Source organism: Miscanthus floridulus, chromosome 7 (genome assembly GCF_019320115.1).
Source record: "Miscanthus floridulus cultivar M001 chromosome 7, ASM1932011v1, whole genome shotgun sequence".
Lineage (NCBI taxonomy): Eukaryota > Viridiplantae > Streptophyta > Magnoliopsida > Poales > Poaceae > Miscanthus > Miscanthus floridulus.
The window spans coordinates 53,579,935-53,591,575 of record NC_089586.1 but is presented as its reverse complement, the minus strand read 5'-3'; the positions used below and the strand labels follow the sequence as shown (position 1 = coordinate 53,591,575).

Sequence of the window (11,641 nt, the reverse complement as noted above, 5' to 3'; positions counted from 1 at the left end):
TGTGCAATTAGTTTTTTTTCGTCTATATTTAATACTTCATATACAGGCCACAAACATTCGATGTGACAGCTACTATAGCTCTTTTGAGAATTTCTTTTGAGAATTTTAGGTTGGAACTAAACATGCGCTGAAACACGTTACCAATGTCAGTGGAAATTGACCGTGGTGTGGGCGTGTGGCCTTTCCAGCCTTCCACATAGAGCTGAGTGAGGTGCCACTTACTCGTGCTACGGGACAGTTGGCGCGTGAGCCAAGCTTCTTGAACTCCTCGCCATCGGAACCGGAGTCGTGTCACACTGTATGCTCTCACACCATCCTGCTCCTCTTCCCTTCCCATCCGCTTCTTTTCGCCGCCTCGCCTTGCCGGCGGCCTGGTAGTCGCGGTCTCGCTCCGGCACCCGCCATCACACCGATAAAGCCCACCTCGAACTCGTCGTACTAGTGGCTGCTCTCCTCCCACTCCCGGCGGTACGGAAATGCAGATCCGCGGGAACCTGGATTGATTTTGTTTCATACGCGACGCGAATCACTTTAGCAATTTGGTGGCCGCGGTGTAGTAGTACTGTTACCAGTTTATTTCCCCCAAAAAAAGGGAGTAACTGGGGTTCGATTCGACTGCATCCGCTAGCCGTACTGTTTCACCGTTCTAATCTCTATCCATATGTTTTATCCAGGCTTCAGGCGATGCTTGTGGTGGGATCGGAGCCTCTTATCTGAGCGCAGCCATGGAGCAGAGTAGCGATGGGATGCCAATCAGCCAGCGGTGAGTTATCCCCATGGGGGAGTTGCTGTCAGTTTTTCTTCTGCAGCATTAAGACTTGTATCATGCTATGGAAGCTTGATTCTTCAAGAACCTAGTGTCGACTTGCTTCAGTAGAATGGGGGCTTCAGCTTCCTGTAGCGTTAAGTTTCAGCAGAGTTTTTTCAACTTAATCTGAGTATAGGCATTTCTTATTACTAGCACTCCCTTTCCACTTCTTTTTATGGGAATATATTCCTTAGTATGTATATATACTTTTTTGTTGACCATTATGAAAACGCAAGAATCAAAGTTATCATTGTGACTTAAAAACTTGATAAGAGGACTGATTACATAATGTTCACTTGATTATTGCTTTCCTCTTTTAGGAGGGCTAACAGTCCAACAGAACACTCAAGCAAGTCAGATGAGGTTGCTCAAGACATGGTAATGCCATATCCATGCAGTGCTACCAGACAGAATACTCCAAACAGTCTTGTCTTTCCATATATGGACATCTTGTACTACTGTTTACAGGGAGCCATTCTTGATATTTCAGAACAGTTTTACTATAATTTGAAAGAAGTGTTTACCTTATTCATTTATAACAAACTGCCAAGAAAGTCCATTGCCAACTGATGGATACAGTGTTTAAGGTTTTACTTATTTCTAGACCAAGTGTTTTGTTACTGTAACAAAGTAACCAGTGAGGAATTTGCATTTAACTTTCTGTTAAATGCTTTTTGTGCATGCAACTCAACGTTTATATAGCACCAAGCCACCAATGCCATGGCTGCCTGTTTCCTCTTTTACTTTATTCATTAGAAACGTTGATTCAAGAATTTTTATAAATTCTGATTTTGTTATTCCCTTTTCTGTGATCTAGCTGGATCATTAGTTCTTTTTGGTAGTTTTGTGGATCTTGTTAATTGAATGGTATCATGGTGCTGAGGTCATTTTTTAACTCCAGTTGCAGAGTGATATACCACATGAAACTGTGAGGCATTGCCAAAATGCGGAATCAGAAGAGATAGGCAGTTGGCTTTTAGCCTTGCAAGCTCATTTAAAGAAACAGGGTCAGCAATATTCTAACTACTTCTGTTTAGTTGCTTTGTTAAAAATACAGATTCTGTATGTTGCCTATTTTAGAATGCACCTTTATTTTTTAGCTGTTTGCTTGTCCAACTAGTGGGACATTTCAGCTGATGATGACTACAAGTTAGTTGGATTTTTTGGAAGATTCTTCAGTACTTTGACTATTCTTGCTTATGCATAAAAGGTTGACTTTACCACTAGCTTTTAACAAAAGCAAAATTCATATAAGGTACTATCTTGTTGATTTGTCATTAGTTCCTGTGCCACTCCATGATTCAATTTCTTGGAAAGAAAAACACTCCATGGTCCAAATTCCCCCTTACTCTGATTCAAGAAAGACCATGCATACGCGTGCTTGTCATTCCACATACTATTTGTGTTGCTTTCTGCAAGTAAAGGTCAGCTAAGAGTTGTGCTTGATTTCCTCAAGCAGTATATATGCCCTGTACCATGTTTCCAGGCCTTTGCTATCAAGGGAGGCCTAAACAATCATTCTCTTGCAAAGATACACAGATTTGCGACATTTGGCCTAAGTTTCATTCTGTATTTTGGATACACCTAAGTGCTTTGTCATATGATAGTTTACATGCTGATGCTTTCGTGCATCAGTATACTGCTCTCCCATTGCATGCACGTACCCTCACCATCAGCTTTTGATTTATAGCTATTGCCTGTCCTATTGGTGAAAATTTCTTCTTCTCTACATTCGCATATTCATCAAATAGAAGTCGATCAATTATGTATTTAGATAATGTTTTTTTGGTTTAAAACAGAGGGACCTCCTCACAAGAAAATTGTCCACAGCTTCAAGGAGAGCAGTAGTTCCAAAAATCAAATACACAGATGGTCATCAGAGGAAAGTTGTTTAGACTATAATATTTATCATTCACATTGTATTTTGTATTTATTCAAATTCTTAGCTAATAGAAAGAAATTAATTTTCGTTCCAGGAAGATGAGGCGCTCACGCAAATGGTAAACAAACATGGGATGAAAAACTGGCAAACAATTGCATGTGCTATACCTGGCCGAACTGCGCATTCATGCTTGGCAAGGTAAATTGCTTGCACTGTACAGTTGGTTTCATCTTTTTTTTTTTCTATACTTGACAACCTTTGCTTCATTTCATTTTGAATTAGTATATTAGACATGTTATATCCTCTAATGTTTATCATTTGGTTGGCTATTGTTTAGCTTGCATTGACAGCACAAGCTGTTGCAACCACCCTGGCAACAGCCTCATTATCAGCCTACCACTATTCTACGCTGAAACTGGCATAGCCTGTGTTGACATCGTTACAAGTTGCAGCCACTTCTAATTTGATTTTATAAAACTGTGTATTTCAAGTAACACACCAGATGGCTGCTTGTCACACAAATCACAAAAGATGTTATTACCTTGTTGAGCCTCTTCGATCGTGGACGCCCATCTTTTGACTCTTGGAGGCAAAACTTCTTTGAGGAAGCTAGTCTACAAGCCCATAGATTTTGTGATTCAAAAAGATCAGCTTTCCTTTCCTTTCCCTTTCTCGCCCTTCTCTTTGTCTGTTTGTTTTCCTCTCTTAGTTTGTACAGTTGTTTCGTTGTTTCTCATTTTTTATAAAATTCTTACAGTGGGGGGCCTCCCTGCTGTATTTACGGTAAAAAAAAAGATGTTCTAAGGTTTGAACCTTTATCCACGTCCTTTAAGTAGAAATTATAATGCCTCTGCTGTGGCTGTAAATAAAGTATCTTTGCAACACTTCTGCTGCTGCAGGGGTTTTGTAGCATAGCTGTAAGGGTCACAAATTTCTTCCAGATGAGATGTCCTGGAAGTTTTTTACACTCTTAATTTCATTAATCACTGTTATAAATTGGAAGCCTTAATGAATTAAAGTACTGACAATCTCTTGTACAGCATTGCTGATCTGCATTCAGATTCATTAGCCATCTAATGTTTTCTTCACTTATGTTCTGATGGGTCTTAAACACAGATGGAAATACATTCTAGACCCAGCAATAAACAAAGAGCCTTGGTCGCAACAGGAGGAACTAAGATTGATTCGTGCACAGCAAGTTTATGGAAACAAATGGTGTAAAATGCTCAAACATTTCCCAGGGAGGTAGGATTGGATGGAGACACCTGTAAAGAAAATAAAAAAACTGTTCGAGAAAAAAAAATATGCTCTTTATGTTGGTTATTGTTATTGTTGATTTTAATTGATTCCCTTAATGAGAATTCGGTATGCATCTACCTGCTTCAAACCTCCTATGAGTGTGGCACTAAAATTGTTGACCCCATGTACAATCAGGACAAATGATGCACTCAAAGAACATTGGAGAGGTTCTATGAAAAGAAAACTGGATTCATATTTGGCCTCAGGATTGCTCGAACACATTCCAGACCTGCAAGATGATGTATCATTTCCACAGAGCAATCAGTCAGATATTCCAAAGGACTGCAAAGCTTCATCTGATAGAAATAGATTTTCATCACGTTTATCAACAAACCCCAAACTTAAACAAGAGCTCACAGAACTGGTTGAAAATGCTAATACATCAGCAAGAAAAAGCTCTGACTTATGCTATGCTAAAGCAACTGATACCCATTCAGCCAAAATCTCAGAAATGACAATGGCCAAATCACAGCAGTGTGCAGGAACAAGAAAGAAGCTGGCTTTTCTGTCAACCCCAGTGGAGCTCAAGGTGTGAACTGTTGCCAAAGCTTTGTTGTTGTTTCATTTACATTCTTTTTTTCTTGCCGTTCAGATTAATATGCAGTTTTATGTAATCGATAACATGTGTATTGATTGATTTACACCAAATTGCCAAGGACAGCCTTTCTTAACCATGGATACTGTATCTGAAGCAGTAGTACTTCTCAACCAGCTGTTGTATTACTATAAAAATTAACTAGCAAAGAACATGCACTGTAATTCATTGTCAAAAGCTTTGTGGATGCATTGAAAGCCTGTTTATGCTTTCACTTGACTCATCAGAAAGGTTGGTTTGATATTTTATATGAATCTTGAGTTTGTTCCTAGTTTGTGATCCAACTGAATGATTGTTTGCACTTACTTTCTGATACTTTTGTATTTGTGTTATTCTAATGGTATCTATGTGCTTATGTCAGTTTTTCACTATGGATGCAGAATGTTGTACCACATGAAACCACCAAACATTGCCATGATATGGAATCAGAAAAGACAGGTAGAAGTTAGAATGCACCTTCATTATTAGTAGTACTAAAGTAGTTGGAGTTCCATTTATTGAAGATGATTCAGCTATTCCTGCTTATGTATACAAGTTTGACTTTACTATAAGGTGCATCTATCTAGTGGAAGATACTACCTCCAGTGACATACACAAAAATTCTATCTCACACTTTCTTTCTCGATTTCAGTAAAAATGCTTACTCAAAGTTGAACGTGATTTCCCAAATTTAAATATTCTGTTTTATGAAGGTGGGGTTCAACAGCCATATGATTATACCTGGGCCAATTCCAAACCATATTTCTTTCACATACTGTTGGGTACTTTGTAGCATAATAGTTTGCATGTGATCTCTTCTTGCATCATTATGATATTATTGCTGTTACAGATACCTCATGGTCAGCTTTCATATATAACTATCATCTGTTGTATTGGTTAAATTTTATTTGTTATATTCACATCTTCGTGGAATGGAAGTGTATGTATTTAGATTTTTTTTATATCAAGCAGAGGGCCCACTGTGCAAGAAAAATGCCCACTGCATCAAGGATGGAAGTAGTTTAAAAATTCCCGAAAGGACCAAAGGCAAATGGTTAGCAGAGGAAAGTTGTTTGGACCAAAAATTTTATGTAGTATGTCAACTTGGGCTTGTTTCATCATGACTACTGAGAAAAAAATATTTTCTTCCAGGAAGATGAAATTCTCACTAAAATGGTTGCCAAACATGGGAAAAACTGGCAAACTGTTGCATCTGCTATACCTGGCCGAGAAGCAAAACAATGCCGAATCAGGTAATTAACTATTGGTTTGTTGTACTGTAAGGTTGGTTTCTTTTTTATTTGTAGAAGTGAAAATGTTTCATCTATTTTATCTTAAATTTATATCTTGTGCAAGTTGTATCCTCACGTGTTTATCATTTGGTTGCTTATGTTTAGCTTGTGTCACCACCACAATCTGCAGCAACCACCATGGCACTGTTTATTTGAGCCTCATTGTCTACTTTACTAGTTAGCAGGGCTCAAATAGGACCCCAAGTCCTGAGTTTGACTGGAACGAATTTAAACAGGCCTAGGTTAAAAAAAACACCCCTCATCAGCTACAGTCCTGAGTTATACATGCAACCACATGAGTCATGTTTCCTGGGCACTTGGTGGCATGTCCAGGGCAGCCAGCCTTTGGGGTGTTTCTCGGCCTACGCGTGAGAAGCTTCTTCTTAATGCAATACCATGGGGGCGGTCTGTTCCCTGCAAGTCGAGTTTTTGTAGAGTAACACTGTTCTGCTCTGAACATGCAGTCTCCTTTGTTACAAGTTTGCTCTCTGTTAGTTTGTTGTCTCAAGCAAAAAAACTAGATGCTTGCTGCTTGTGGCCAATGTGGTCTGCGTTTTTTATAATAGTCAAGATTCTATTTCTGCCCATATAATAGGAACCATAAAAGTGAGATGTCATCTTGAAGGAATCATAAAAGGAAGATGACATCTTACACCCACATCCTTAAAAATTATGCCTCCGCTGTGAATGTAAAAATGAATAAGCTATTTGTTTCCAAATACAATCCCTTCAACACTTAGGCCTTCTCCAGTGGTTGATCTGAACCTCTGGCACACAAATGTCATGTCACACACCTCGTGATGTTGCAGTCTCTTCACCAGTGGTAGCATTATATTGCTCGCATCCTTTGGGATCCCCACAATAGGGAAGAAGCTATTAAACTACTACACTCTTTGTCTCTATCTCTCTCCGGTATGCCTGTTTGTAATAGCTTTAATTTTTTTTATTGCCATGATTTGAACCTTGTTTTGTGTCGATGCAAAGACTCTTTGCATGGTTTGGTGTCCTCCGGTGGTATGAGTTGACTCAAATAACGTTGACACTATTCATTCGTTAATCATTGTTGTTAATTAGAAGCCTTTATGGTTTGGAGTATTTACTAGCGAGAATGTCCATTATGCATAGACTGCATTCAAATTTTCATTAGAACTGCATGATTTTTTTTCTTCACTTTGTGCTGATGGGCCTTCAATATAGATGGACACGCAGTCTTGACCCAGCAATAAACAAAGAGGTTTGGTCAGAACAGGAGGAGCTAAAATTGATTCGAGCTCATCAAATATATGGAAGCCAGTGGCTTAAAATGGTCAAACATTTCCCTGGGAGGTATGATTGGATGATTTTACTGTGCAAAAAGAAAATGTGTGCTTCCCCCATCATCAGTTTGTGCTGCATCCAATATTCCCTCTATTTTTCAGTTACTGTCATTGTTCAACCTTTTGTATAATTCAGTATCTCTGTACCCTACTGATGTGTGTTTGTTATATTGTGTATATAACCAGGACAAATCATGCACTCAAAGAACACTGGAGAGGTCGTATGAATGGAAAACTGAATTTTTATTTAGCCTCAGGATTGCTAGAACAAGTTTCGGACCTGGAAGAAGATATATCAGTTCCAGAGAGCAGTCAGTCAGAAATTCCGAAGGACAGTGTTCCAGAGAGCAGTCAGTCAGATATTCTGAAGGACAGCCAGGGTTCATCTGACAGAAGTCGACCGCCATCAGTTTTACGAACACGGCCCAAATCTAAACAGGAACTCCCAGAACTAGATGAAAATGCTGGTACATCAGGAGAAGAAACTTCTGATTTCATTTGTCCTAAAGGGCCCAATGCTCATTTAGCCAAAGTTTCTGAAAAGGTATTGGCTAAATCAAAGCAGCGTGCCAGAGCCAGAAGGAAATTGGATTTTCTGTCAACCCCAGTGGAGCTCAAGGTATACACTGCTGCAGCAAGTTGTCAAAGGCCTCCCCTGAAAATGGATCAAACGAGTCCAGTGGCCGAAAACATCTCTCCATCAGATGTATGTCAAGACATTTCACAGAATGTTCCATCAGAACATGTGGATGCCGTCATGCAGCTGGCTGCTAATAACCACCATCCCAATGATTTCCATTCACCAGCGACCCCAGATCCATTCTCTCTTGAGATGCATGAGGCGAACGCATCAGATCTTCTGGACATGTCCTACTGTGATGGCTTGATAATCGATTCTCCTCGTTATCCACATGACGGTAGCTTCATATAGAAGAAAAAGTTACCGACACAAAATGCAACTTCGGTACTCGCTCCGTTGCACACTTTCGGTAGCAAGAGACGATGAACTTGCCTTCCTAAAATCCATCCACTCCCTGTATAAAGAGCTTGTTGCATGTTGGATGGAACGTGTATCTTGTCTTGGCAAAAATAATTGCATTGCTGTTCTGTTAATGTCACTGCCTCACTGGTTTGGAGAGCATTTTCCTTTTGCAGGTTTGAAGGGCATTTTGAGGGGGATTATAGGTCATCTCTAGAAATGAAATTTTTTGGTCTTTAGAAAGACGAGAAATCCTAAGGCAACAGAGGTTTTCTTATGCACTGTTTTGGGTTGGAAAGGTCCCGAGAACTCTTTTTATGAAAACCACAGTACATACCTTATAAACACCATGCTCAAAATCACTCATGTTGTTGGTAACTGAAATCAATGAAACATATGCATGCCTTTTGAAACTATGTGTTGTTAAAAAATTAAGGGGTAAGTTAGGGTCCGTTTGGTTGGGCTTTGGCTTTTAGCAAAAAGCCAAAAGCTCAACCAAAGGGGCTACTTTTGGAGGCTGCTTTTTCAGAAGCAGTTGCTTTTTCGTAGTACATTTTTGAAAGCTGGTTTGACCCTGCTTTTGGTTTTTGGCTTTCTGCTTTTCGAAATTGGTGGAATAAAAAGCTCTTTCATAGTTGTTTCAAGGGAGATAAAGATAGAAGTTATATTTTATACTTGTTTAACTAAACAGCTTTCAGCTTTTCTACAGCTCACAGCCCACAGCAGCTTTTTCTCACAGCCACAGCTCAACCAAACACACCCTTAGTCTTTTACCGGACTTCTTATTTGGTTCAAAAATTGCTCGAGTACCATGCACGGATGAGGGAGTAGCCATATAAAAGAGGCACGTGCATAGGGCATCAATTATGGAATTTGATCCGTGGGGGTAGGGGTGTAGGCGTGTAACCACGTTCGTTAATCATCTATAAACTATTGCTTGGTTCTAATAAAAATTCATGTGTTAGGAACAGTAGCGCAAATTTAAGTTACCAAAATTGTATGTTGAAGCCCTTAAATACTTAATAAAATTTAGCATTTTCCTTAATCTGATTCACGGTGATAAGTCCCCAACTTCATATGCTGCGCATGCATCCTTCTCTTCACCTTGATGCAGTACAAGTGACTTGCTTTGGATCCATTGTAAATCCATCCTTAATCCATCCATAATTTAAAGACAGAACATCCATTGAAGTCAAATACACAGAAAATTAGTTAAATGCCTATGCAAATTCATAATTTTGCCCACTTAATTAATTATTTTTTAAAAAAAATCAATTTCCCAAAAAATAGTGAATAAAACTAGATGAGAACACAACTTCCGCCTTCAAATTAAAATTTCCATTTGAGATACACATTATATACATTAAATTCACAATTGTTCATGACATTAGATCCATTCTAGATTTGCATTCGTGCTTAAGTCTTTTTTTTTGGCAAGATGCATCTCAATACTCCCACGTCTCTAATGAGAGGGATCACAAAATAGCCCATATATGTGGATATTTTAAGTGGTGAAAACATTACGATAAAGTATCTTGCATGCTAGATCGGCCGGTGAGGAGACCTCATCTTTGGCCGTGGAGGCGTCAGGACACCACTTTTATAACCAGAAGCAATGGTGGTAGGTGGGATCAATAGTGGAGAATCAATGTCGTGATAGTTAGGTGGATCCAACGGCCAAAGACAACTAATACTGATGGGCTAGAACGAAAACGAGCAGTGATATAGTACCTATCATTGTCGGCTCGTACCATGAACTAGCAGTGCATCACCGTCGGGTCTTTAGCTTCCTGCCAATTTTCTAGATTTTCGCCATACCACCTGGCAGTGAGTAGTAGTCACTGATGACCCAAGCACATCCGACAGTGATTGCGTGGTCTGGTACAGTGCATTTGAATGACCTAAGACTAAAATTTAATCCACCTTTTAGTCAATGCCACAAAAATGATTTTAGGAGATAGCCTCTCTGATTAACAGAGGAGGGCACGTCTAGAGATCCCATCCATAAATGGTTAGGCGGCCTGCAGGCAAAGGCTCACCTCTGAAAATTGTTATTAAAAGAGAGTCACTCTAAGTGTGCGTCTCTAAAAATCGATAACAGAGGTGAACATCTTAAGAGCGTCTCCAAGAGCCTTTCTAAATCACACTCTCTAAATCATCATTTGGAGAGTCATTTACATAGAAATCTCTTTCTATATCTTTTCACTCTCCAACAGTTTTTCTATATCTTATGTGCACTCTACAGAGTCATTCTCGTCTTCTATTTTTGGTTAGCGAAAAATCCGGAATAAAAGATGGCTATATTTGAATAACTATTTAGAGAAGCTGTTGGAGTATAGTTTTTCACCAAAATCTTTATTCCTAGCACTTATAAAGGATTTAGAGAGTCTCTTGGAGATACTCTAAGAGGCACGTATCTAAAATAGTTGCATCAAAAAATAATTTATAACTTTTACATATGAAGTCGGTGAAGACAAACTTTATATTAAAATTGTAGCTCTAGATGTAATCTATAACTTTGTAGTTGAGAAGTTTTTTATTTTAAACTGTTTAGAATCCAAAAATATTGTTTTAAGTTCATGTATTTTGAAATTTGAAATTTAAAATTTTCAAACAAACTTGGATGTTATCTAGATCAAAGTTGTAGTTGTTAATACAATCTACAATTTTATAGTTGGAAGTTTTTTATTTGAAGTTGTTTAGAGCCCTGAGGTGTTAACACAAATAAGATTACGAAATGTTAACACAAATAAATATATGGTGCAGTGTTGGAGGTGTTATTGCTGAGCAGTAAGCCATGGGTTCGGGTCTTGAAAACCACCTCTATAAATGGTGATTAACAATGTCCATTAGTTAGAATTTAAATGACTAAAACTTACCCTACTTTATATAAATCCAATAAGGGAACGTCGTGGCAATTAACAATGACCATTGTTATTGGTTAGAGATAGACCCGTCTCAGAAAATCTTTTTTAGTAGTGAGTCCAACCATTTCGATGATCTAAGACTAAACTTTAAATGACTAAAACTTACCCTACTTATCTAAACCCAATAAGAGAATGGCGTGGTGATTAACAATGACCATTGATTAGAGACGGACCTCCCTCCGAAAAATCTTTTGTTAGTAGTGAGTCCAACTATTTAAATGAGCTAAGACTAAACTTTATATGACTAAAACTTACCCTACTTATCTAAACCCAATAAGGGAATGACCTTTGAAGGGGGAATATATACTCTCTTTTTTTTTTTTTTTTTGCTATCAGAATATAGACTCTTTCTCTACCCTGTCCACACCCTACTGCGTGCTTATGTTTTTATGGTTACTTTGTCCTCTAGATGCTACGGCTACATTCTACAGCATAGGAGCTCAAGAGTTAGAAACGGCTTATCCGCTTCTAGAAATCTTTTTTATGGTGAGTCCAACCATTTGGATAATTTAAGACTAAGCTTTAAATGACTAAAACTTAATCCAATGATCTAACAGATCCTAC

General features: G+C 38.6%; 1 protein-coding gene across 2 annotated transcripts; it reads left to right on the top strand.

Annotated features, from left to right (window-relative positions):
* The first annotated feature begins 228 nt into the window (after window positions 1–228).
* LOC136463248 (uncharacterized) lies at window positions 229–8,284 on the top strand. 2 transcript variants are annotated; one of them, XM_066462256.1, is made up of 13 exons: window positions 229–298; window positions 675–763; window positions 1,129–1,186; window positions 1,710–1,815; window positions 2,608–2,694; window positions 2,789–2,888; window positions 3,807–3,935; window positions 4,125–4,518; window positions 4,965–5,022; window positions 5,536–5,631; window positions 5,720–5,816; window positions 7,053–7,181; window positions 7,358–8,284. In XM_066462256.1, exons 2-13 carry the CDS (start codon window positions 726–728, stop codon window positions 8,100–8,102), a joined length of 2,037 nt encoding a protein of 678 aa, XP_066318353.1. In that variant the 5' UTR covers window positions 229–298; window positions 675–725; the 3' UTR covers window positions 8,103–8,284. The 2 variants fall into 2 exon arrangements, with proteins under 2 accessions (XP_066318353.1, XP_066318352.1); XM_066462255.1 differs by having other exon boundaries at window positions 246–468.
* Window positions 8,285–11,641: the final 3,357 nt, after the last annotated feature.

Excerpts from the sequence above, each read along its gene's own strand:
- LOC136463248 (XM_066462256.1), top strand. The coding sequence starts at position 726 with ATGGAGCAGAGTAGCGATGGGATGCCAATCAGCCAGCG. Across the intron at positions 3,936-4,124 it reads CTCAAACATTTCCCAGGGAG|GACAAATGATGCACTCAAAG; the intron begins GTAGGATTGGAT and ends ATGTACAATCAG. Across the intron at positions 5,023-5,535 it reads TATGGAATCAGAAAAGACAG|AGGGCCCACTGTGCAAGAAA; the intron begins GTAGAAGTTAGA and ends TATATCAAGCAG.